The sequence below is a fragment of the Gracilinanus agilis genome, chromosome 1 (genome assembly GCF_016433145.1).
Source record: "Gracilinanus agilis isolate LMUSP501 chromosome 1, AgileGrace, whole genome shotgun sequence".
NCBI classification, from domain to species: domain Eukaryota; kingdom Metazoa; phylum Chordata; class Mammalia; order Didelphimorphia; family Didelphidae; genus Gracilinanus; species Gracilinanus agilis.
In genome coordinates, this window is record NC_058130.1 from 712234947 (window position 1) to 712258438 (window position 23492).

General features: G+C 43.5%; 2 protein-coding genes across 3 annotated transcripts in view; one reads left to right on the plus strand and one right to left on the minus strand.

Moving 5' to 3' along the window:
• Nucleotides 1–15830, plus strand: part of TECR (trans-2,3-enoyl-CoA reductase) — a 33646-nt gene extending 17816 nt beyond the window's left edge. Inside the window, exons 2-13 of one of the 2 annotated variants that reach the window (XM_044670536.1) lie at nt 7814–7864; nt 9826–9877; nt 10704–10748; nt 10913–11016; nt 11108–11223; nt 11748–11853; nt 13482–13554; nt 13657–13700; nt 14218–14275; nt 14569–14657; nt 15068–15113; nt 15445–15830. In XM_044670536.1, the coding sequence (XP_044526471.1) occupies nt 7814–7864; nt 9826–9877; nt 10704–10748; nt 10913–11016; nt 11108–11223; nt 11748–11853; nt 13482–13554; nt 13657–13700; nt 14218–14275; nt 14569–14657; nt 15068–15113; nt 15445–15572 (912 nt within the window). In that variant the 3' untranslated portion in view covers nt 15573–15830. Of the gene's footprint in view, nt 1–7575; nt 7865–9825; nt 9878–10703; nt 10749–10912; nt 11017–11107; nt 11224–11747; nt 11854–13481; nt 13555–13656; nt 13701–14217; nt 14276–14568; nt 14658–15067; nt 15114–15444 lie in introns of those variants that run through there. The other variant, XM_044670529.1, reaches the window with a different exon arrangement.
• A 603-nt stretch (nt 15831–16433) lies between these two features.
• On the minus strand, nt 16434–21555 carry NDUFB7 (NADH:ubiquinone oxidoreductase subunit B7). The gene is made up of 3 exons (XM_044670597.1): nt 21359–21555; nt 18048–18216; nt 16434–16602 (listed from the first exon to the last, which is right to left on the minus strand). Exons 1-3 carry the CDS (start codon nt 21468–21470, stop codon nt 16509–16511), a joined length of 375 nt encoding a protein of 124 aa, XP_044526532.1. The 5' UTR covers nt 21471–21555; the 3' UTR covers nt 16434–16508.
• Between the last annotated feature and the right edge of the window lie 1937 nt (nt 21556–23492).

The following is a 23492-nucleotide window of genomic DNA, read 5'->3' on the forward strand; positions in this document are numbered from 1 at the left end:
AATTGAAGCAAACAAGGTTAAGTGATTTTCCCAGGGTCACACAGCTTCTAAGTATCTGAGACCAGACTTTGAGGTCAGGAACATAATCCTTCCTTATTCCAGGCCTGGCACTCTATCCACTGTGCCATCTAGCTGCCCCTCTATTCCCCTCCCCTTCCCCCCCTTAGGTAGTATGAAAACCTGACTGTACCTAATTCTCATTGGCTTTACTCTTGTCTTTACTTCCTTAAAGGGGTGTATAGCCTGGTTCAGAACTGTAGATGGCAGCAGAGGGAAAGAGAATAAGCTGTCTCATGGTGACATAGATTACCTTTGGCCTTCAGAGAGGATTCATTGCTAACTTGAGGCAGCCGGTGGGTTTGGGAAGTTGTCATCACCTTCAGATCAGCTGTTGTGAGCTTTATCCCTTTCCCTGGCCTGGTCTATTTTCCCTTGTATTGTGTCACTCCAGAGTCTAGGGAGAAGGTCCTGGGGAGGGTTGTGTGAACATCTTGCCAAGGATCACAGGGTAATTTGAGTTAGGTATTCATCCCTGCCAGGACCTTCTTGGAGTGCTACAGTTGTTATCAACCATGAATTGCAAGATGACCACACCTCTTTGCCCTGCCATACTCTGCTATTTTTCCTTCTTCACCCTCTCTAGCCCTTTTGGGGGTATGGGGCAGATCAAGGCACAGCTCTGAGATCCAGGTATATTCAGCCATGACTAGAAGTTACTGTTGTTAATGAAACATTGTGGGAGGTGGGGTTAGTGATGTGAATTTTTGACTTTAATAAGCTTATGGGCATAGAAAGTTCTATCATAGAGATGAATTTTTTTGCTTGGGGTTCACACAGAAGATCAGCTGCTAGCAATCCCATAAATTTAAATATTGCCTGGAGTTCTGTGCTAACACGAGTTCATTTTGGCTACACACCGGAATGTCAGACTTTTCAAGTGAGAATTCCTCCAAGACTACTGGAACTGTCATCGAGTAGGCACTCCTTACTCTCTGGCCAAGATTGTTGCAGGGCTGTCCTTGTCCCTTCTTTCTCCATCTCATCCAGCAAAGGGCTAGCTGATATACCTTACAGGAGCCAAAAGGAGGAGTGATTGTATCTTTCAACCTTCTTTCCCTGCTTTGCTTATATGGGGTCTTGCCCATGAATATCCTTCTGTCTATTAGCCTTCCTTCTGGTCATTCTCTCTTCTGAACCCTAGTTGTGTCTGATAGATCATTCTTCTGTACAGAACTCATTGGTGGCCTTAGTTTAATACTATTTTGGAATTCTAGTTTATTCCTTATTCATCTGCAGTTACCTCTCCCCCTTCAGGTCTTTCATAGGAAGACAAAACCTTTTTAAGCCACAGAGTAACAGATTACTGGAGCTGGAAAGGACTTCTGGAACTCTCTAGACCAAACCCCTTAGGCTTAGAGAGGGAAGGTGCCATATTAATAATAGACTAACACCAGTTATTTGCCTCCTGGGTTTGTTTTGTTACAGCATGCTTTCTCTCATTCTTTTGCTTTGTGTTTCTTCACTTTGACTGCTTAGCTAATTGAGGGATGCTGAGATTGTATGAATTTTCTTCTGGGTTGGCCCTGTCTCAGTCCCCTGGGAGTCTGAGATATACTTTTATCTTATAATAGGCACACTGAAGCCTTCAGAGCAGCAAAGGGGCTATCTGTAGACATTCTCACATTTTTTCTGGGACATAGTAGGTCTGTATTTTCTAGATATCCCAAAGATTCTCTTTATTTTTTCTTTTTCTAGAATGTCATATAATACACTGTTCTGTTTGCAGTTCTTGGACTGTAGCGGGGTCAAGTGGGTGGGATTGTAGCAGTGCTTTGTACTTTCATTGTTAAATGGACTTGGTGGGGTGGGGAGCACCTTTTTACATTTCGTCTCTTAAGTCATGGAGTCTGTCTGTCTTCCCCAGAAAGAAAGAATTTACTTTGAGAATTTGGACTTGGAAAATGAGGGCTCTTGAGAAGTAACCCTCCCCCATCACTGCCCCAAAGATAAGCAACCCCCATGTTATTTCCATCCCTGAGTGGGAATACAACTGAATGGAGATGCCTCTAGGAGGTCTGTAGCAGCCAAATCACTAGGACATCGGGCAGAAGTGTCATCGGGACTTAGGATCATAGGACTTTATAAATGGAAAGGCAACTACTTGTTAGCTGTGTGATTTTTGGAAGAGTCTCTTCTCTCTGGCCCTCAGTTTCCCTATCTGACAAATGGATAGACCATGTTGGATTATGAAAGGATTAGATTAGCTCATCTCTAAGGTTCTTTCTAACTCTAAATCTTACAATTTTATGATCTCTTAGAGGTTACCTAGTTCAACTCCTTCATCTTAGAGAATAAACAGAGGCCCAGAAAGATTGTGTTTTGTCTAAAGTCATATCAATTAGTCAAGAAACATTTATTATGAATAATGAGTAGCTGAGTTATGAGTAGTAAGTAGCTGAGCCAGGATTTGAACCCAGGTTTTCTGACTCCAAATTCAATATTTTCCACCATGCCATGATGTCTTCCTTACCTCATGTTGTCATTGAGCTGTTCTGCTGCTCTCAGGGTTCTTGACGTCTTTTTCTGTGATCTGGGGCTTCCTACAGGACTGCTCCCTCCCTGCTGGATGGTAGAAACTATGAGTGAGTGGTCTAGCAAGCTCTGTTTCCTGTGTGCTGGGCTCCTCCTTACAAGCCTGGGTTTTGGCTGTCCTATGATCTCCCACCTGGCGCCAGGGTACCATGCCAAGGGCATGGGTTGAATTTCACCCTAGCAGCTGGCTGGGCAGAGGGTCTGATTGTATTTTAAGCCATTGAGTGTCTCAGCAGGAACTCAGAGCCCTCCTTTTTCTGGGGAGAGGTTGTTGTGTCCTGTGGTCACAGCCCTCCCAGGAGTCCAGGAACTATTAATATATCTCCTGGTTAAGTCTGGCCTTTTTGTTGAAAGGGGCTGCAAGGGATTTGCACATAGGCTAAATCTTGTGTGAAGAAACCTCGACTGCCCAGGCAGGACTTTCCCCTATGAGAATAGGGACACAATAGACCCTCCTTTATAGAGGGGCAACAATGTCAGGGTACCATGCATTTTGTTGTGGTGAAGGTGGGAAGGAGAGGAGGAGGGAAAACAGAATTTCTGCTTTATTTGGCTAAAAAATGTAATATGGCAGAAAAAGCACTAACTTTGGTGTCTAAAGAACTGGATTTAAGTCTTGGTTTTGCTGCTTATTTACGTATGTGAATTACCCTTTTCTGTTTCTTGGTTTCCACATTTGGAAAATATGGGGAGGTTAAACTTAGATGATATCTTTAATAGCTTTTAGTTCTATGACTTTTTGTTAAATGAGGGGATGGTCCAGATAGCTAGTTTCTGAGATCTTTTCTGACTCAAGATTTTTAATCTGAGATAGAAGGGGCAACCTTTTTTTTTTTTTTTTTTTTTTTAACCCTTAACTTCTGTGTATTGGCTCCTTGGTGGAAGAGTGGTAAGGGTGGGCAGTGGGGGTCAAGTGACTTGCCCAGGGTCACACAGCTGGGAAGTGTCTGAGGCTGGATTTGAACCTAGTACTTCCCTTTGTCTCTAGGCCTGACTCTCAATCCACTGAGCTATCCAGCTGCCCCCTATGGGGGCAACCTTTTTTGCTTGGGTTCAGAGGGTAGAACAAGTTGCAGTACATGAAAATTACAGAGAGACAGATTTAAAGAAAAAATTTTCAACACTCACATTAGTGATTTCCAAAGTGGGTGCCGCAGCCCCCTGGTGGTGCTGCAGCGATCCTGTGGTGATGGCCACAGGTGCATTTGGGGGTGGTGAATAACTGTAAGGGGGCGGTGATAGTATGTGACAGGGGGCACTAAGTAATATTTTTTTCTGGAAAGGGGGCGGGCGGCCAAAAAAGTTTGGAAACCACTGACTTACATAGTCCTATTTTGGAAGGACCCACTTTAGATGACTTCATCTCTAGTGGTAAGGGCCGAATGATCATTTATTGGGGGTATTTTAGAAGAAGATTCTTATTAAAATATTAGTTGGATTAAGATACCTTTGGACCTCCTTTCTAATTCCAAGATTCTGTGATTCTATAAGCATGATACTTTTCCCCAGCCCTCCTCCAGAAGTGAATGCCAGGCCTAGATGTAGGAATGTGTGGCATTCACTATGCTATTATATATAGGGCCTTGTTGAGACTCTCTTTTTCTGTAGGTTTCATGATTCATTGCCTTTTGGGAAGTGTCAGGTTGTCAATCTAAACTTTAAGGGAGGATCTATAGTGTCCTTATTGCGAGAAGGAAAAGCCTTACTTGAGCATTCAAGGTTTCTTCACACAGGGTTCAGCCTATTATGCAAGTACTTTTTGGGAAGTGTCAGGCCCTAAGAAACCCTCAGCATGGGAACAAGCTGTATGAGTTTAGATGACTTTGTTTTGACCCTCCTTTGTCTTAGTGTCTCAGAGTACTGATTTAAAAAAAAAAAGCAATCAGTAATTATCTCTTGGGCATCTTATTTGTACAAGATGGGTGCAAAGTTATATAAGGCATAGAGCTTTCTACAGAGTTGGGATATTAAGACATATACACATGGCTACTAGCCATACTAGACCAAAGTTACTAATGATCTCTTAGTTGACAAATCTGTGACTTTTTTTCTCAGTCTTTGTTCTTCTTGACCTCTTTGAAGCCTTTGACTCTGTTGAACATTTTTTCCTCCTTTATATACTTTTTACTCCAGGCTTTTGGGATTCTCTTCCAAATCACACCTTTTAACTGGTAGGTGTCTCTCAGGATTCTGTCTCGGGTTCTCTTTTTCCTTTATGCTACTTCACTTGGTGATCTCATCAGCTTCCATGAATTTAACTACCATCTTTATGTTGATGATTCTTTTTTTAATTAAAAACATTTTTTTCTATACTGATGATTCTTAAATATATATATCTTTCCTTCCCTGATCTCTCAGCTGACTCCCGAGCTCACATCTCCAACTGCCTTCCAGGCTTTCCAAATTGGATATCTAGTAGACATCTTAAACTCATCAGTATGTCATATTGTGTGAAAGCACTGGTAAAACCTATATTAGATTATTTACTGTCTCTGGGAGACAGAGAGAGAATCCCATTTGCAAAATGTTAGAAAACAATTGTCAAAAATTATTTCTAATGTAATTGTAAAAAAAGAAAATTTAATAAAATAAAATAAAATAAAAAACCTATGAAGGATAAAAGTAGACTCATTATGTCCAAAGTAGAACTCATTATCTTTTTCCTAAACCCTCTTTCCTTCCCCTATTACTGTTGAAGACAATACCATCTCCCAGTCCCTCAACCTAGGAGTCATTCTGGAGTCTTTATTATCTTTTTACTGCCTTTTCAAAAAATCTTGCACTTTGTTGCCTCCATGTCTCAACCTGATAGACTCTCCCCTTCATCTCCTTTCAAAATTCTTGAAGTCCTTCAAGGTAAAGCTCAAATTTGTTCTCTTTCAGGGAGACCTCATCTTAAGTCATCCATCTGTCTCTCTTATAAATCCTCCAGCCCTAGCTATCACTCTATTCACTAAGAACTTGTTAATCAATTAATAAACATTTATATATCTAATATCCAGTCTAGCCATCACTCTGGTATAGGGCTTCATCAACTTCTGCTTGGATTATTGTAATAACCTGCTGGGGATCTTCCTGCCTGAAGTTTTTCTCAGCTCCAGTCCATCCTCCATTCAGCCACTATAATGATTTTCCTAAATAGCAAGTCAAATCCTGCTGACCGTTCTCTAGTAAAGTCTAGAGACTTTCTATTGCCTCCAAGATCAAATACAGAATGCTCTGTTTTAGCATTCAGAGCCCTGTATAACCCAGCTTTCTCCCCACTCTCTTTAGAATCTTCTTAAATATAACTCCCCAATACATACTATCCCCCCTCTTTTTAACCTTTACCTTCTGTCTTATAATCAATACTGTATATTGTTTCCAAGGCGTGGTAAGGGTGGTAAGGGTGACTTGCCCAGGGTCACACAGCTAGCTGAGGTCAAATTTGAACCTAGGACCTCCTGCCTCTAGACCTGGCTCTCAATCCACTGAGCCACCTAGCTGCCCTTGAAAAGTCTGTTTTTTATTGATCCTGTGTTTGGATCAATAATTAGGAGACAGTAAATGTGAAATGGTGCCAAGCCTTGATGCTTGGATAGAGTTGGGCCTTTTCCCATATGCATTGGTGAGTTTTGTTAATAGTTTTGGATAAAAGTGGTCTTTATAGTAATTATAAGCTCACATATGTAGTGTTTTAAGAGTTAACAAAAGGGCTAACTACCTAATCTTATGAGATTAAGTAGTGCAAAATTAATGTAATTGCCATTTTTCAGATAGTACAGCCTCGAAGAGGTCAAGTGACTTTGACTACAACCCCACAACTAGTAATGTCAGAGGTGGGATTCAAACTCAGGTGTCTTCTTACTACAAGATACATTTTGCTAAATTCAGGTTGACTTTGACTTTGGACTTGCTTGGGATGTCTTTAAAGGAATGAGGTTGATTTTTAGTTAAACCTTCCTGCAAAGAGTTGGTCTCTATATGATATTTCCTAGTTCTTCCTTATATGTAAAGAGTGTTTCTGACCTGTAATTGCAGGAATCTGTCACCTTCTTGGGAACATAATGCTAAAGTAAAGTAATCCAAAGTGTCTGTTGGAGCTCTGAAGGGGAAATGGATGCTGTCATCTCAAAGATTCTCAGAATAGCTGGGATTTCTCAGCAGCTGGGAGAGCCTTGGCTCGTGCTGCAGCCTCCCACCCCCTGTCTGGGCCTGCAGTATGATTGAGTCTTGATTCCACAAGTAGTCACGAGGAAGAAGAGCCTGGGGTGTGAGGTTGGCAAAGAGTCTTGGGGGTCCAGAGTTGGGAATGTGATAAGTGATTCAGATATAATAGATTTAAAGATCTTGTCCAACTCTTTAGGGATGAAGAAACTAAGACATAAATTGATTCGTTTAGGATATATATAGCTAGGAAGTATCAGAGGTGGTGGGTCCTACTCCACATATAGTATTCTTTCTACTGACCCAAAGATGTTCTGCTTGTGCTCCTTAACCTTCATTCTCACATTTAGCTGTGCTGTGATAGCTACTATTGGCAAGGCACGGATAGTATTTTATAAATTATACCTGACATCTCAACCTGAACACAATAGGATCTGCCTTGGCAATCCAAAAAGGAGAAAATTTATGACTTATTCAGGTCTCTGTAGTACACTGGTACTTTCCCCACCCCCCCCAACATGTTCCTTCCCGAGGTCCAAAGGCTGCTTACTCTGATGCCCATGGAAAACATAGAAACTGTCCCACCATGTGTATCCTTTTGGGGGTTCCCTCAAAAAGAGGTCCCTGGAACTTATCAGGGCTTCATTTTATATTTAGCTGAAAACAGTAATGGTCCATGTCTAAGTGTGATCAGGTTACATCTGGGAGGAGAGTTGGCAGTGCTGGGATCAGGGACCAGCTCTCTTCCCAGCACCGTGGCAGAATTTGATCGGACTCTAGGGGCTAGGTCATACAAGAGGCATTTCCGAGCAGGGAAGATTGGTTTGGGGGGCTGATTTGAAAAGCTCATTGGTGTCCGGGTTTAGCCACACCTCAATTCCCCCCAATACTTTTGGGAATAGTTCTGCCTTAGAGCACTCCCCAGTGGCAGAGAGTGGAGAGGCTTGACAGCATGGATATGAACATGGTGGCCCGAGAGGCCAGTCAGGTGATGGTCCCCAGCATAAACAGTCTCCCCCGACCTGTTCCACCAAAAGCCACCAAGAAACCCAAAAAAGCTGTTCTCTTCTTTGAGGTGGAGATTCTGGATGCCAAGACACGGGAGAAGCTGTGTTTCCTGGATAAGGTAAAGACTTATTTTCTTGAGTCTTGCTCATTTGGTGGGTGTCTTGGGAACCCTGGCCCAGAAGTCTTGGAAAGTCTGGCCCAGACTTGGCTGCAGCATAGTTCCTCAGCACCTTTTCTTGTTTCTCTTATATCATCCCCTTGAGACTACCTTCCCCCACCCTCTGCCCAATCCATATTTCAAAATGTGGACTCTTGCAAAGTAACAGGACAATCTCCCAGGGCAGTGAGTGGGGCAGGGGGAGGGGAGAATATTTTGGAGTACAATTTAAATAGAAATGTAAATGCATGAGTTCTCATTCTTACCTCATTTGTAAAAGTCATTCCACACCCCTAGGTATAGAGAAAGTGGTGCTTCATTGAGCTGTGTGCCTGGCCACAAGAAGTGGGGGTGGGGAAATTTGGAAATAGATAAGCCATAGAATTTAAAGCTAGAGAATTTCATGGACCATCTAATCCAAACCCTTTGTTTTACAGCTGAGGAAACTAGATAAGTGATTTTTCCAAGGTCATAGGTGTTATATAGCAGAGCCAGAATTTGAATCCTGGTCCTCTGACCCAAAATCCTATATCATCTTTCCAGACTGACTCTCCTTCCTTCTTCTGCTGTGGGTTTTTCATATTGTAGGTACTTACTAAATGTTTATTGACTTCATAGTCTCTCACTAGGGAGTATTTGGTAGGTTTGGCCATTCTCAGTGATGGGTAAATGAGGACCTGCTTAGTAGGTTCTCTGTCTCCTGTTTTCACATCTGAAAATGGGACAGGTCTAAATCCCTAGGTATGATGGTGTATGACCTACCCCTGGAGCTCTCTTGAACTCTGGGAAAGAGGTGGATGAGCATGAAAATACAGGTACTCAGTTACATCTTTTCCTTTATTTAAGCCTTGAGTGAGGATTTGGTTTGGCTGAGATCCATAGCTTGTCAGGAGGAAGAGGAAGTGGTTTGAGTATAGGTTAAAGACTTTTACACAATAATCTACATTTTCTCAAGGAAAACCCAGCTTTTTGAAGGTTTCATTGTCAGAATCTCAAAGTCCATTTTCTACTTTTATGTCAGACCTAAGGAGGTCCCATGTTTCCTGAGGTGTTTAGTCCCCTCTATCAGTCTTTACCGAGAGCTTTCACCTTTAAATCCCTTTAACAGCTATAAATTGGACAGATTCTCCCCTATTGGGTTGATGAGTTTGGAGCTTTTTTGCCAAACTCACTCCTCTGTCTATGGCAAGTCTGCCACCTGCAGGTGTTTGCCTGGCTACTTTGCCTATTTCTTATATCTTTTGAGTGTCTGTGCCCTTGGAGGGCAGATTTTTCTCTTTTTTTATGGTAGTAATAGTGAGCATAACCTCACCTCAGGCAAGAAAGGCATAATCTTCCTTCTATTTCTCTTTCCCTGCCAAGCTTCCAGTTTGGGAAGAATAAGATTTGCTGCACTTCTTAGGATTTTGTGAAAGGAAGCTGATGTGTGACGTCTTCTTAAGATGACTCCAGTACTAGAGGGACTGGGATAGGAAATAGAAGAATTAGATCAAATTTTCTTTGAGGGCCACATACTGTGGGGTTCCCACCTGTCTGCTGACCTTGACTTAGGACTGTCGGTATCTTATAAACTTCATCTCCTAATGAGTTTTTGTTTTGAGGCTTAAGATTCCTTCCATTCAGATTTGGCTTCCTCGATGAGGGCGAGATACTCTTATGTTCTGCTGTAGGATACCTTCCTGGTTAGCAATTCCCTGGGATGGGCTGGGGTGGTGGTAGTGGCTTGAGCTGCACCCTCCTACCAGGAGACATTCCCTTTTTCTGGCTCTCTGCTTCCATCCTCCTGCATAAAGAAACCCTTTTATTTCCCCTTTCCTCTACCCCTACCCACAACCTCCAACCTAAGAAGAAGTAAGAGATCCTGGCTCCTAGGACTATCCTCCTGCTAGAGCTAACACTTCCCCTGGTACACTTCTTCTCAGGTGGAACCCAATGCCACCATTGCCGAGATCAAGAACCTCTTCACAAAATCACGTATGTATCTTGGCCCTAGTGGGGGGCACTGGGCCTCTCAGGAATCTCACAGAATGTCTCTCAGAGCTGGATGGGACCCATTTTACAGATGAGGAAACTAAGAGGCTACTCCTTCCCTTCTGCTGATGTCTGACTCCAGAGAAGGGGAAAAGATGGGAGGCACTGAGTATGAGCTCTCTTGGCCTTTCTCTCCTTTGCTGGTTGTGTTGGGCTAAATAATGGCAGCCTTGGGACATTCAGGCTTATGCTGGGATAGGTAGTCTAACCAAGAGCAAGAGTCAGAATATACCAGTGTCATAGAGAAAGAGCACAGTAATGAAAGAAACAACCAAACCAAGTCCTACCCTTGCTGTGAAAATGGATTTTCACTGTTGGTTGATGGGAGCTCCCTCCTGTGTTGTTAGTAACATAGCAGTTATTTTAAAGACAATTTTTACTTTCATGATAGTTAGTGTAGTGTGATGGAAGGATATTCATGAAGTAAATACAGAAATTGAATCTAAGAACCCTCAAAATATATAGTGGGTTGATTTGAAATATTCCACATTTAAGCAAAGGGATAAATCGTTGATGGGAGAAGCACTGGGAACTGAACAACAACAAAAAAAAGAATAATTTTCCCCCCTATTAGACAGGGAATGAATGTGTTCAGATATGATGCTGTCTCTGGAGTTTAAGCAACAGAGGGGAGAGAGTTTGACCAGTTGGTTGGGGTGGGATGTGTGGTGTTATGATGAGTTTTGGTGGGCCATCTTAAGGCCATGTTCCCTGAGGTGAGAGATTACAAAGATAGGGTCTTCTATCTTCTCTGTTTCTCTCTTCCTAGATCCCCAGTGGTATGCTGCCCGGCAGTCTTTGCGGCTGGATCCTAGTGAGTAAACACTTTGATAGAGGACCCAGAAACTGAGTGCTCTAACTTCTTCACACAGTAACTTTGGGACAGAGGATTCATCTGGTATTCACCAGGACTCATCTTTGTGGGTTTCTCTCTTTCCTTCTTTCCTTGCCCTTTCTTCCCCCTTTTCTCATATGTAGAGGGCAAGTCCTTGAAGGATGAGGACATTCTGCAGAACCTACCAGTGGGGACCACAGCTACACTTTACTTCCGAGATTTGGGAGCCCAAATCAGCTGGGTGACGGTGAGATCCATACTCTTTCTCCCTAGAGCCCCTGCCCCAATGTGTGGCCTTCTTCCCTTCCCTCCCTTCACTTACTTTCCTCGCCACTCAGGTATTCCTGACAGAGTATGCTGGCCCTCTACTCATTTACCTGCTATTTTATTTCCGAGTACCCTTCATCTATGGTCACAAGTATGACTTCACATCTAGTCGGCACACTGTGGTTCAGTGAGTATGGCCTTTGGGCATGGGAATGGGCAAACTTGGACACATTTCCAGCCCTGCCACATTCCCCCCTTGTCCCCTGTTTCCCATGCCATCATCACTGGAGAGCTGCAGGAAAGGGTCTGGATGAGTGTTTGTCAGGGCAGCTGGAGAAAGGGGTTCCTGCTCAGTTAATAGGTTAGTCCGGATGATGTAATTGGAGAGGTCATACAGTGGAATGGATTTGGATTTAGGTTTGAGTTCTAATCCCAGCTCTTCTACTTATTTCCACTTTTGGTACTTTGGGCAAGTCCTTTATTCACTTTGTCCTCAGTTCATCATCTGTAAAATGAGGGGATGGGATAAGATAATCTCTTGAAATTTTCTTCAGCTCTGATCTTATGATTCTTAGGACTTCAGAGCTTACTTCCAGTTCTAAGATTTCCCTCCCTATTGTGATTGGCAGGGGCCAGGGGTGGTGTATAGGAGTGGGGTGAGGTATAGGAGGCCAGAGTTCTGAGCAGTTCTCTTTCTTCCTCTCCTCCCAGTCTTGCCTGTATCTGTCACTCATTCCACTACATCAAGCGCTTACTGGAGACACTGTTTGTTCACCGATTCTCTCATGGGACAATGCCCCTACGTAACATTTTCAAGGTTAGCCCTTGGTGGGTAGAGGAAAGAGGGAAGGGGGTAGGTACTGTGCTGTGTCTTGATTTTCTGGTGTGAGAGGGCTTCACATTTTTAGTTGGATAAATAGTAATCTGTTGGCCCTGCAGCAGGGGACTTTATTAGGGCTCTGCCATGTTGAAGGATATCCTGTTAATTGGTCTTACTCAATTCGGTGACCCAGTTATTGTCCTGAAGCTCCCAGAGATTTCTTGGGACGATGATGATCCTGTTCATCAAAGGTTGAGATTTCATGGTAGACTTGGCATGAGTCTCTAGGAAAAGTCTGCTCTCCCTTCCCCAGACCTGAAGTGCCATTGTTTTGCTGATCCCTTGGATCCTATTGTTGGAGACTGATGAAGCCATTAGTCATTCTGCCTGCTTCCTTCTCTTCCCACTGTTATTCTGACTTCCCTGGCTCTAGGCCAGTGTGGGATTTATTAAGAGGGGCAGCATTAATTTGACATAAGGTAGTTGAGTCAAAATGTACCTTTTTTTTTTTTTAATCTTTTTTTTCTATCCTAGTAACAACTCTTAAGACAGGAGGGCAAGGGCTAGGCAAATAGGGTTAAGAGACTTGTCCAGGGTCAAACAGCTAGAAGTGTTTGAGGTCAGATTTGAACCTGAGAGATGTAGTTTTAGTCCTGGCTCTGACATATAACTAGCTGTATGACCCGACCCTCAGGAAGTTATAGCCTCTTTAGTGCTTGGCTTTCTTATCCATAAAATATCAGTAATACTTGAACTGTCCACCCCACAGGAGTATTGTGAGGAAAATATTTTTAAAATCTTAAAATGCAACTAGTTGTATTTTCATTTTTTGAGAAAGAAGCAGTGTGGCATAATTTACAAGTACGAGATAGGAGGCATGTTTGGTTGAGTCTTTCTGAAAAAAATCAGAGGATTTAGTGGACTATAAGCTCAATATGAGCTGATCTGAGTTTGGCGTGGTAGTCAAAAGCTATTGTAATCTTGGATAGCTTTTACAGAAGCATAACTTGCAATAATGAGGTGATAGTCTCATTTATACACCCACTGGTCACACCATCTGGAATATTGTGTAGTTTTGGAAGGACATTGACTCCCTTTGGTGTGTGCCAGAATAGTGCAACTAGTATTGCCAAAGGGCCCTGAATATGAAAATGAGTTGAAGGAACTGAGGTTGTTTAGATGGGAGGAGAGAAGACTTAAGTGGTACATGCTAACTGCCTTCACATATTTGAAGGGCTGTCACGTAGAAGAGGAATTAGATCTGTTCTGTTTAGCCTCATAGGGAAGAACTAGGAGCGATGGGGGAAGTTGCAAAGGGGCCGTTTTGGACATGATGTCAGAGAGAGCTTCTGGATAGTTGGAGGAGTGGGCTGCCTCTGGGGGTGTGGGAATATCTTCCCATAAGTAGCTGTTGTGCACATTGTCTGTGGGGATGGAAATTCTTTTTTGTGAATGGGTTGGACTAGCCAAGTGATTTCTGGGTTCAAGGGGCAACTCAGATACGTAGTAATTGTATGACAATTTTCCCATAGTGCAAGAATAATTATCTTTATAGATGAATTGAGAGTTATAGGATTGAGATTCCAAATGTTTACACTAATTTCTCTGCCTTTTCCTGTTTTCAGAACTGCACCTATTACTGGGGCTTTGCTGCCTGGATGGCCTATTATATCAACCACCCTCTGTATACTCCTCCAAGTGAGTGACCCAGTCTCTGCTCTGCCCCGGGCACCCTCGGGGATCTGCTGGTACCTTAAGCTGACATTCATCCTGTTTCTTCTACTCTTCTTCCCTCCATAGCATATGGTGGACAGCAGGTGAAACTAGCACTTGCCATTTTTGCGGTAAGGGGGCCCCTGGGAATGGATGGTGGTCTAGGGCAGTGATGAGCCAACTATGGCCTGTGGGCCAGATGCGGCCCCCTGAAATGTTCCCATACTGAAAACTAAGGGTGAAAGGTTTATCTGACTCGGGTTGCTAATAGGTCTGTCTGGATGCTCTTCTGCTGACCCAGGGCAGGTAGCCCTGGGTCAGAGTGAGCTGGTCTCTGGATAATAAATAAAGTTGATCTTTGACTAAAGGCCTGCGGATGCGGCCCCCTGAAATGTTCTATTCAGCCATTTGACATTATTCCTAATCTGATGAATATAGTGAGTAGGATACAATACAATGAAACTTCGAAAGAGTTGCCTTAGAAACAGACTGACAGATGAGCATTTCTTTTCCTTTGGCCCCCTCTTTAAAAAGTTTGCCCATCACTGGTCTAGGGGATTGTGTGTGGTGGTGGTGGGTTGGGATGGAATCCATCTGGAGAGGGTAGTTTGGAGGCTAAGACCTTTTCTAATTATGGCCCTTTCCCAGCTCTGTCAGCTAGGTAACTTCTCCATTCACATCGCTCTTCGGAATCTGCGGCCAGCAGGTGAGTGATAGGATTCATAGCAAATAGGTATGTGCTGGTCTGCACACAGTAGTAGGTGGGCTTGCTAAGGTCAGATTAGGTTTGTTGGGACTGTGAGCATAGTTAAGAGAAAGTATGTGACACTTGCTACTATCTTTGTGTCCTTTGACAAATCTTATAACCTCTGTGGGGCTTGTTCCCACATCTGTAAAATAAGCACGACTGGACTAGATGTTCTCCAATGACCCTTCAAGTTCTAAATCTCTAGAGCTGAGGGTGTACAATACTGATGTTATTCATCTACTCATTTACAGGTTCCAAGACCCGGAAGATACCTTACCCAACCAAGAACCCCTTCACATGGCTCTTTCTGTTGGTGTCATGTCCCAATTACACATATGAGGTAAGAGCCTCTCCTTTTTAGCTTCTGTATTTGCTTTCTCTGTGATTTGTTGGATTTAGGGTTATCTTCTGCTTGCATTATACTTCCTTTGTGGAGCCCCAGGCCCTGGACAGTAGAATGGGGGAAATCCTATGGGTTCCAAGAACAAGTAGATATTTAATTCTAAACCAGGACCAAACAGTGTCCATTCCCTTTCTTGCCTTGGCCTTAATCAGGCCATGATTTCCTGGCCTGCATCAGAAACCAAGAGCTCTATGTTATTTTATCACCCAGATCAGAAGTTCCAGTTACCTTGGAGGGTAGGCAGGTATAAGAGTCACTGTCTTGTTTCAGCCTGCCTACATCTGGAGAAGTTTGTGTTGGCCAGGTATACCAGTCCTTAATTGTACTCTAACCTTTTTCTTCCATAGGTGGGGTCCTGGATTGGGTTTGCCATCATGACCCAGTGCCTCCCAGGTGAGACTTCTAACTTCCTTTCTTTACCTCTTGGATAAACTTAAGCTGGGCCTGGGGAACAAAGGAAACCTTGGCATTTGGTCTTTCTTCACCAGCATGGTAGAAAGTACTAGATTTAGGAGTCAAAACTCTGGGTTTTGAGTCCTGTTATTGCCTTTCTGTCACTGGTAGTCACTTTCTCTTAACCTGTTTCTTCAACTGTAAAATGAAAGGACAGGACCAGAATGGAAGAACTAAAAACCCTCCCAATTCTAAATCTTAAGATACCTAAAAGGGCCTTCCTGAAGTACCACAAGCAGGGATTTCACTCTTTTCTTCCTTTTCTCCACAGTGGCTCTCTTCACCCTCGTGGGCTTCATCCAAATGACCATCTGGGCCAAAGGAAAGCATCGGAGCTACCTGAAAGAGTTCCGGGATTATCCCCCACTACGCTCTCCCATTATCCCCTTTATTCTCTAAACTGATCTCTTGGAGTGGCTTCTTCCCTTGGTGATTATTATTATTGGGCAGCTTCTCAGCCTCAGCTTTTTGTGCCCCAGGGGTGCCCAGGACCCCTTCCCCTTCCCTACTCCCCCACTGACCCAAGGGCCAGTTCAGCTGTTGCCTGGGCAGAGGGCTTGGCCCTCACATTTTTCTGACTGAAACATAACATGGGCTCCGTAGGAGGGATGCAGGTCTTGTTTTCTGGCTACAGGAATAAAAGACATCCTAATTCCAGCAGTTCTGAGTGATTCTTTGGTGGCATATACTGTGGAAGGGGGTAAATAGGAGGCTTAAAAAGGAGCCCTAGTGTTGAGGCAGGCATAAGCCCAAACTTGTTGTGGACACTCACATATACCTCATCTTGTGTGACTGCTGTCTGTATCTTTACATAAGGTTAACACACAAGCCTCATCCAGCACTTCTTAAAACAAAAACAAAAACAAAAACTCTGGTCCTGTTTTATTCTCCTTTCTCAAATAAAGCTTTCCCCAAGGAAGGTGTTTACATGGTATATCATGGAAAATAAGCATGAAAATGCCTACCCAGCTTGAGGAAGTTTAAAAGGAAACATCAATGTTATAAGTATAAACATGGGTGCTGGCTGGAGGGCTCTCTAATCATGGTGTACCTGAAAGCAGAGAAACCTGTAAAGTTCAGGGCAGTCCTTAGGGAGAGCTCAGGATTTGGGAGCCATCCATACCCAATGTGGTTATCCTCTGAAAAGATCTCAGAAACCAGAGAGCCTGGTTGGGGTAGGGGCTAGGCAGGGAATACCTGAGGCCCCCACTATGTAGATGGGTGGTTCTTATAATGGCAAACATAGGCCTTTGAGTGGACTTCGAAGGCCAAAAAATGTTTATTCAGTTGGTACATAGTTATGGGGATAGAGCTGGGGTCCTAGTATGGTTGTGGCTACTGTGATGCTGAAGATTCACTCTTTGCCCGACGCTTCTGTCGTGCCAATAAACGCCGTTCCCGCTCAAACTCTTTCATTCGGCCCACATAGCTAGGAGAAAGATGGGAATGGGTCAGTCTAGTCATCACTAAGGTAACCTCCACCCTCAAGCCCATAAATTGCCAATGCCCCCTACTGATCTGTAATACACCTTCTCCCACAGGGTAAAAGGTCTCTTTGGGGCCTACTAAGATGGCAGCAGCAGCTCTCTCTTATAAAATAGCCAGTCTGTGGTATGTGGGATAACTTGGGAACCAATCAACTAGCTCTCTTTAGAGTTGGGGATGTGGGGTGCGGGGAGCTGGTGTTGAAACCAGAAAAGGCTGTCAAGGATAAACAATGTTTTAAGCCCAGCTTACCGCCCCTAGCTCATGGATGAGAGAATCCCTAGGAGTTAGAAGCCTAAGGCCCAAAGGTCCAATTTAAAGCAACCTCTCCCATCTCTAAGATGACACGCTCTCTTTCTTACTGGGTCTAACCTCACCTCCCAAGTGTTGTTCTGGGCTTTCCTTAGTTTGGCAGCGTCTTCCTATTTATTCCTGATCATGTGTTGGGGGAGGGGAATCATGTCACTTGCAAAGCTGGATTTGCTAGGAATTGTGAATGATGGATAGGTGCTAGGAGTTATACCGTTGTCCCAAGGCTTTCCTAATCTCATCTCTAGCCTTGACTTCCTCATGCTTGGGACTTGCATCTTGTTATTTCTTGGACTTCTCCTAGAATTCTGCCAGGGCATTTTGCCAAGCATGGGCAAAGCTGAGTTCCTCATCTTCCTCCCAACGATAATCAATTAGCAGGTTTCTACCCTAGGATTTGAATTATCGGTTATTTCAGATTTATCTGTATTCACTAATATTCATCTGCACTACTAACCTCTCTAGCTCAGACTTCATCCCTCTCACCTGGGTTACTGACAAAGTCTACATTATAACTGGTTTCCCCACCTCCAGTGCCTCTTCAACACAGTCCACCAGGCACCTTCCTAAAGCATATCTCTGATTACACCACTCGTCTGGGCAGAAAATAGCTCCTGTTGGTTCAAAGGATCAAATTCAAACCAATAAGCCTGACAACTGAAATCCTTCACAGTTTGGTCCCAAATTTCCTTTTCAACTTCATATTCTACTGATCCTTCTGTGCTTGTCAAGTTGATTTTATTGATTCCCTTCTCCCCATAAATATCATGATTCATGATATCCTTTCTCAGGAGTGGTGGGTGTGGGGTAGCCAGGGAATTATTCCTGGTGCTCAGTGCAGAACATCAGGGTTTTTTGAGGGGGGAGGCAGGGAAAAGAAGTAGGAAGGAGGGATGAGAATTGTTTGTGCTTAGTGATGTGATGGGTGGAATGAGGCTTTACTCCTGATCCTGGGGGTGTGGGGGTGTGAGCTGACCCTTTGTTTCAAGCATGGGGTTGGAATGGGTTGGACTGAGAAGGAAAAGCTGTGGAAAGCATATGAATGGGATGGGCTTGGGGTATAATAGAGATGAAGCTTACTCCTGGTGCTCGCAGAGGTCCCAGACGTGCTTCTCATGGCCACAGGCCAGGAAGTTGGGAAAGGTATCCCGCTTACACTTGAGTAGTCGGATGAGATGGTGTGCGCAGTAATCCCGATGTTTCAGCATCAGCTGTGCATCATTCATTTCTTGCTGTGTGGCCACCATCTCTGCACTCATTGGAAAACCAGGATAAAGACAAAAATAGGCTGGGGTCTTGCCACTATCTCTCATTGCCTTACTAGGCCCTCTTCCCTCATTTCCTTCAGGGAGCCTCCTTGACTACCACTCTGTACACTACTCCTCTCTTACTGGGTATAGCAAACTGGAATCTGCATCCCCTGCAAAGAAAATGATCAGGAGAACTGAACTAGACCCAACTGAATAACACAGAGGCACAGGCTGTGGAAACAGAAATGATGGGAACTTTGTTGAGGAAGTGACTTCTTTATAAAACAATCAAAAAACAGAAAAACCAGAAAAAAACATGTTCTCTAGATGCTGGAAGAGCAGATTTTTTTAAACCTTTGCCTTCCAACTTGGAATCCATACTGTGTATTGGTTCTAAGGCAGAAGGGTGGTAAGGGCTAGGCAATGGGCGTCAAGTGACTTGTCCAGAGTCACACAGCTAGGAAGTGTCTGAGGCCAGATTCAAACCTAGGACCTCCTTCTAGGCCTGACTCTCAATCCACTGAGCCACCCAGCTGCCCCCTGGAAGAGCATATTTTAAAAGAGATCTGGGGAAGGACAGTATTTCAGTGTTAAAACATAAACAATTCTGAGGGGAGAAGAAAGGAGGAGCTGTCTGAAGAGACCACTATGGACTTAGGATTTTTCTTTTTTCAAAAAGGCATGTATAATTAAAAACTTGAAAAGATCTACATGAAGTAGTGAAGAGTGAAATGAGTAGAACCCAGAGAACTTTATTAATACTTGTTTGTGAATGTCCACCTCCAAAGAACGAACTGATAAAAAAGAAACACAAAAGATATATATATATATATTTGTTTTATCAGGGGATGCCTTTTCTCATTCAGGGAGGGAGGGAGGGAAGGAGGGGATGAGATACCTGGGAATTATAAAAAAGAAAAAAAAGTATGTATAGGAAACAGAACCAAGGACAGAGGATGGATGAATAAAGAAAATGCTATAATACTCTTTAAGAAGAGTGTCAGAAGTGCCAAAGCCCAGAATATACTGAGGCTGGTGATGGATAGTAAAGATAGCAAAAGAAGGCTTTCAAGAAGTTATATCAGTGGAGAGGAGTATCAAAGAAAGCTCCTAAGTTGTGCCTGGTTGATTTTCAGGCTTAGAAGAGACCCCAAATGGCTAAAAGGGATTTGAAACACAAGACAGGAGAGCTACTGATTGCCCTCAACAAGTTCATGACATCAGACATGGCTATCCTGGATACACAAAACTGCTAGTTAAATTTCGGAGCTACTGTTAGTGAAATTTAAAAGATCTTGGAGGATAGGAGAAGTGCTATAGGTGTGAAGAAGAGCAAATATCATAATTTTCCAAAAAAGGAAAAAGTACAAAACCTGTAAACTGAGGGTAGAGTAAAAAATCTGGAACATATTATATTAAAGGAAATGAATTAAAAATAGGAAGGGCTGGCAAAGCTTTTAATGAAGTCTAGTCAGATGTGAGCTGAGCATCTGATAGCACCTCTGACACCATCCCTGTGGATGAGATGTTAGGTGGCAGCAGGCACTTAGGTCCACTTGAAATTGTATTTAAGGAGTTGATATAAACTTGTAGGGTGAATGCTCAAAGAAATCTGTCCTCATTCAACACTTTTTATCAGTAACTTGGATGGAGGCATTTTTTATTAAATATGTGAATGATATACAACTAATAGAACTAAGATGTTGGATAACAATGTCCAAAAAGATCTTTTCGAGCTAGGTTAGGCTACAAATAGTAAGATGGAATTTAATAATAATAAATGTAAGGGGACAACTAGGTGGCTTGGTGGAAAGATGGGAGGTCCTGGGTTCAGATTTGGCCTCACACTTCCTAGCTGTGTGACCCTGGGCAAGTCACTTAACCTCCTCTGTCTTGCCCTTGTTGCCTTGGAATCAATACAGGTAAAGGTTTAAAAAAAAAAAAGAAATGCAAAAGCTTTACACTTGAAGACTAAAAAAAGCCACTACACTTTCATACTTCAGTCAGGTGAGAACTGGGGGGGGGAAATGTCTTAGGGGGTTGCAAAATCAATACAAATCAGGAGTAATAGGAAAGCCAAAAGAACATGCAATATTAGGTTGAATTAAGAGAAGTAGCTGGGGATATCACAGTTACACTGATTTATATTCTGGACAGATCACTTCAGTGGTCTGTATTCAGTCAGGAAGAATGGGACTGACTATTATTACTTCTGTCCTTCTGTGTTATGGGGCAAGCCACTTAATTTATAATCTTAAATTTCCTCATCTGAAATGAGAACAATAACACCGAGTGACTTTTCCACAAGATTAGTGTGAGGATAAATGAAATAATTTATATAAAAGCCTCATATATACATATGTATGAATTATCAAAACTATTCTGGGCACACTTTAGGAAAGACAGAAGCTAGAGGGCAACCAAGCCAGGTAACCAAGCCAGGTAAAGTGATTCAGACTAGTAGAAGGAACAGTGGCTGTTTAGCTTGAAAAAGAGAAAGTTCATACGGGATAGCAATTAAATATTTGGCAGGCAGTATGATTATGGACTAATCACATAAACCTCTGGCCTGCTTAGTTTCCTCAATGATAAAAAAAAGGAACTCACCTCCCCGGGCTGTAAAGCTTATTTAAGATAACTGTTAAAAGGGCTTCATAAGCCTGGCACATAGTAGGTGCTATTCCAGTCCCCTTCTATTCCTAAAATGCCTGGCACATAGTAAACACTCAGGAAATAGCTGTCATAGGCAAGAGTAGGGTGGTCTTGTTTTTGAGCCAGAAGCAATGGGTACACGTTAGCACCCATTAAAACTACGCTCAGGGCTGTCCAAAGAAAGGAAGGCAAATAGGGACAAGAGGAGGACTCGGAGGTAATCTGGTCCAAGTCCCTCATTTTACAGGAGGGGAGGTAACTGATCACTAATTAAGTAGAGAGACTTGCCCAAGGTCACAGAGGTAGAAGTGGCAGAGCCGGCATTTCGCGCCGCCTCCAGGCTCCCCCAACCTGGGGAGGGGTCCCAGATCCTCCCCTATCAGCCGCGGGAGGCACCACACCCCCGGCAGCATCTTGGGCCCGTTCTCGGGAGATTTTTTCCCTCGTCGCCGTCCCTCGGTTTCCCCTAGCCTCAGCGAGTGCCCTCACCTCGCTCCTTGCGTCCCGAGAAGCCATAATCCGGAGGAAAGGTGGGCATCTTCAACGGGTCGGGCTCCACCTCCGCGTCCCAGAAATAGCGCCGAGCAAGGTGCGCACCCATTTTTGACTGCTGCCTCCGAAGCCCGGGCCTCGGCCTCGGCGTCGGCTCCCGGGGTCACCTCAGCCTCCCCCTCCTACCCCGGAAGCTCAGTGGCTGGGAGCCCAACCACTTCCGGGACAGCTTTGTTCGTTACCGACTATAGAGGTGTGAGGACTGGAAGATTTTTCGCTTGCGCCCTCTTGCGGAATACGTTGGAAGCAATCAGTTGAAAATTTTGGGAGAGAGGCGGGGCCCAGGACAGGCATTAGTGCAGGCGCGTGCGCAAACCTAGTTATATAAGAGGTGGTCAGTAGGCTCTGTTGTAGCCGGGTTGGAGAACATCGCATCGCGTTCCGTCACATCACGTCACACACATCACATCACATCATATCATATCATATATCATACCACACTCTTCCTTTCTTCTTTATGGGGTTGGACTGAGACAGACAGCGAGACCGCCTAACAAACATTAAGTGCCCACTGTGTTCAAGCCTTTGTGTAAGCTGCTGGGGTTGGGCAAAACGGAAACAATTACTGCTTGCGATCAGCGTGCATGCACACAAGTCATCAATAAATCATCGAACATATGAAGTAGTATACTCTGTATAGCCTGGGCACTATGCCAGGTGTCGAGGATACAGATAAAAATGAAATAGTCCCCCCCTCACGGAGCTTACATTCTGCCAGGAGAGACCAAATGATGGTTATTATCAAGGGCTTTGTAAAACTCAAATGAGTAATAGATGGCAGGCACTTTGCAAACCTTAAAGCAGTAAATGTCGCTATTTTTATTAGCCTCCAGTCTGACGTTGAATTCATTCTCTGAGCATTCTACTGCACTCTTGGGGAACCCAAATGATGTTTATAGAATAATATAGAGATGTGCTATGTTATGATGATAACAGATAATTTGGAGAAGCAGATAAATGTGTCAGGGCCAAATAAAGTTTCAAGTCAAGAGTCACAGATTGACAGGCTTCAGTGAGGAAAGGAAGGGGCTAAACACTCCTGGATCTCAAACCCCTCCCCCTCTAACAGTTGCTGCTTCAGTTGGGTATAGAGACAGGATCAGATTCTGGTAAGTTTCTGTTATGGCTGAAACTCCAATGATGTTCCTTTTTCTTTAATTTATATTCCTCACAGGTCAGTTAGATGAGTAAATGGAAGCTAGCTATATAACTGTTGAGGACAGAGATGATCTTCCTTAAAACTGGCAGCAGACAGGATTCAAACTAGATGTCCAGACTGAGTTGTGAGTATTCCCCCAAATAATTACCAGGCACAGATATTGAAGGTAAAGGTTATATTAGGAAATAACAAGGTAAACTAGAGAGGTTAATGAGGGTTTTAGGATAATGAAAGGTGACCCTGAACTGTTAGTTTGAAGCTGCCCTTCCCTCCTCACAGGAGGGGATGAGGCACTTAACTAAAATTGGCTCTCTTGCTATTAATGAATATCTTTACTCTCTAATCAATAAATATTTGTTGTACTGAAGTTGATATAAACTAACCCTACTAAACAGGTTAATCCTTATGTAGTAACCACACTGGCTATGCCACTATGGCCTCTCAAGTGAACCCCCAAGTGTGGAGTAGTAAGCAGGGTGTCTGCTCACTTCAACCTCCACCAAGTAACTGCCAATTCCTCTCAACTGCCCCCTCACCCAAAGTTCTCCAGGGGGGTCCCCTGGAATCCTGGGTGAGGCTGTCCCTGTATCTTTGCAGGGATTCCATGCTTTCCATCTCCACACAACAGTAATTTCCCCCTCTTCTAGTTAGAATTTCCACTGGAAATTCTGCAGGCTTAAGATATTGTAGCCTAGATTACCCTGTCTACACTAAACCTAAATCACTTCCTAAATGTCCTATTCCAAACCCCTTAACAGTCTTGCTATGCTATTGCTTTCTATACTATCTACCCCTATCTAAGGAGGGAAAAAGGAAAGTATAAACAAGGGAAAAAACAGGTTTTGGAATAAAATACAAGCATCATAACACATGCAACAAATTATCACAAACAGAAATTCCAAAACTGCAACA

Bases quoted from the DNA above. Each gene is read 5' to 3' on its own strand.
- NDUFB7 (XM_044670597.1), bottom strand. From the start codon at position 21,470: ATGGGTGCGCACCTTGCTCGGCGCTATTTCTGGGACGCGGAGGTGGAG. The intron at 18,217-21,358 runs GTGAGGGCACTC...CAATGAGTGCAG, and splicing joins CTCGGGACGCAAGGAGCGAG to AGATGGTGGCCACACAGCAA. The intron at 16,603-18,047 runs GTAAGCTTCATC...TCTTTCTCCTAG, and splicing joins GACCTCTGCGAGCACCAGGA to CTATGTGGGCCGAATGAAAG.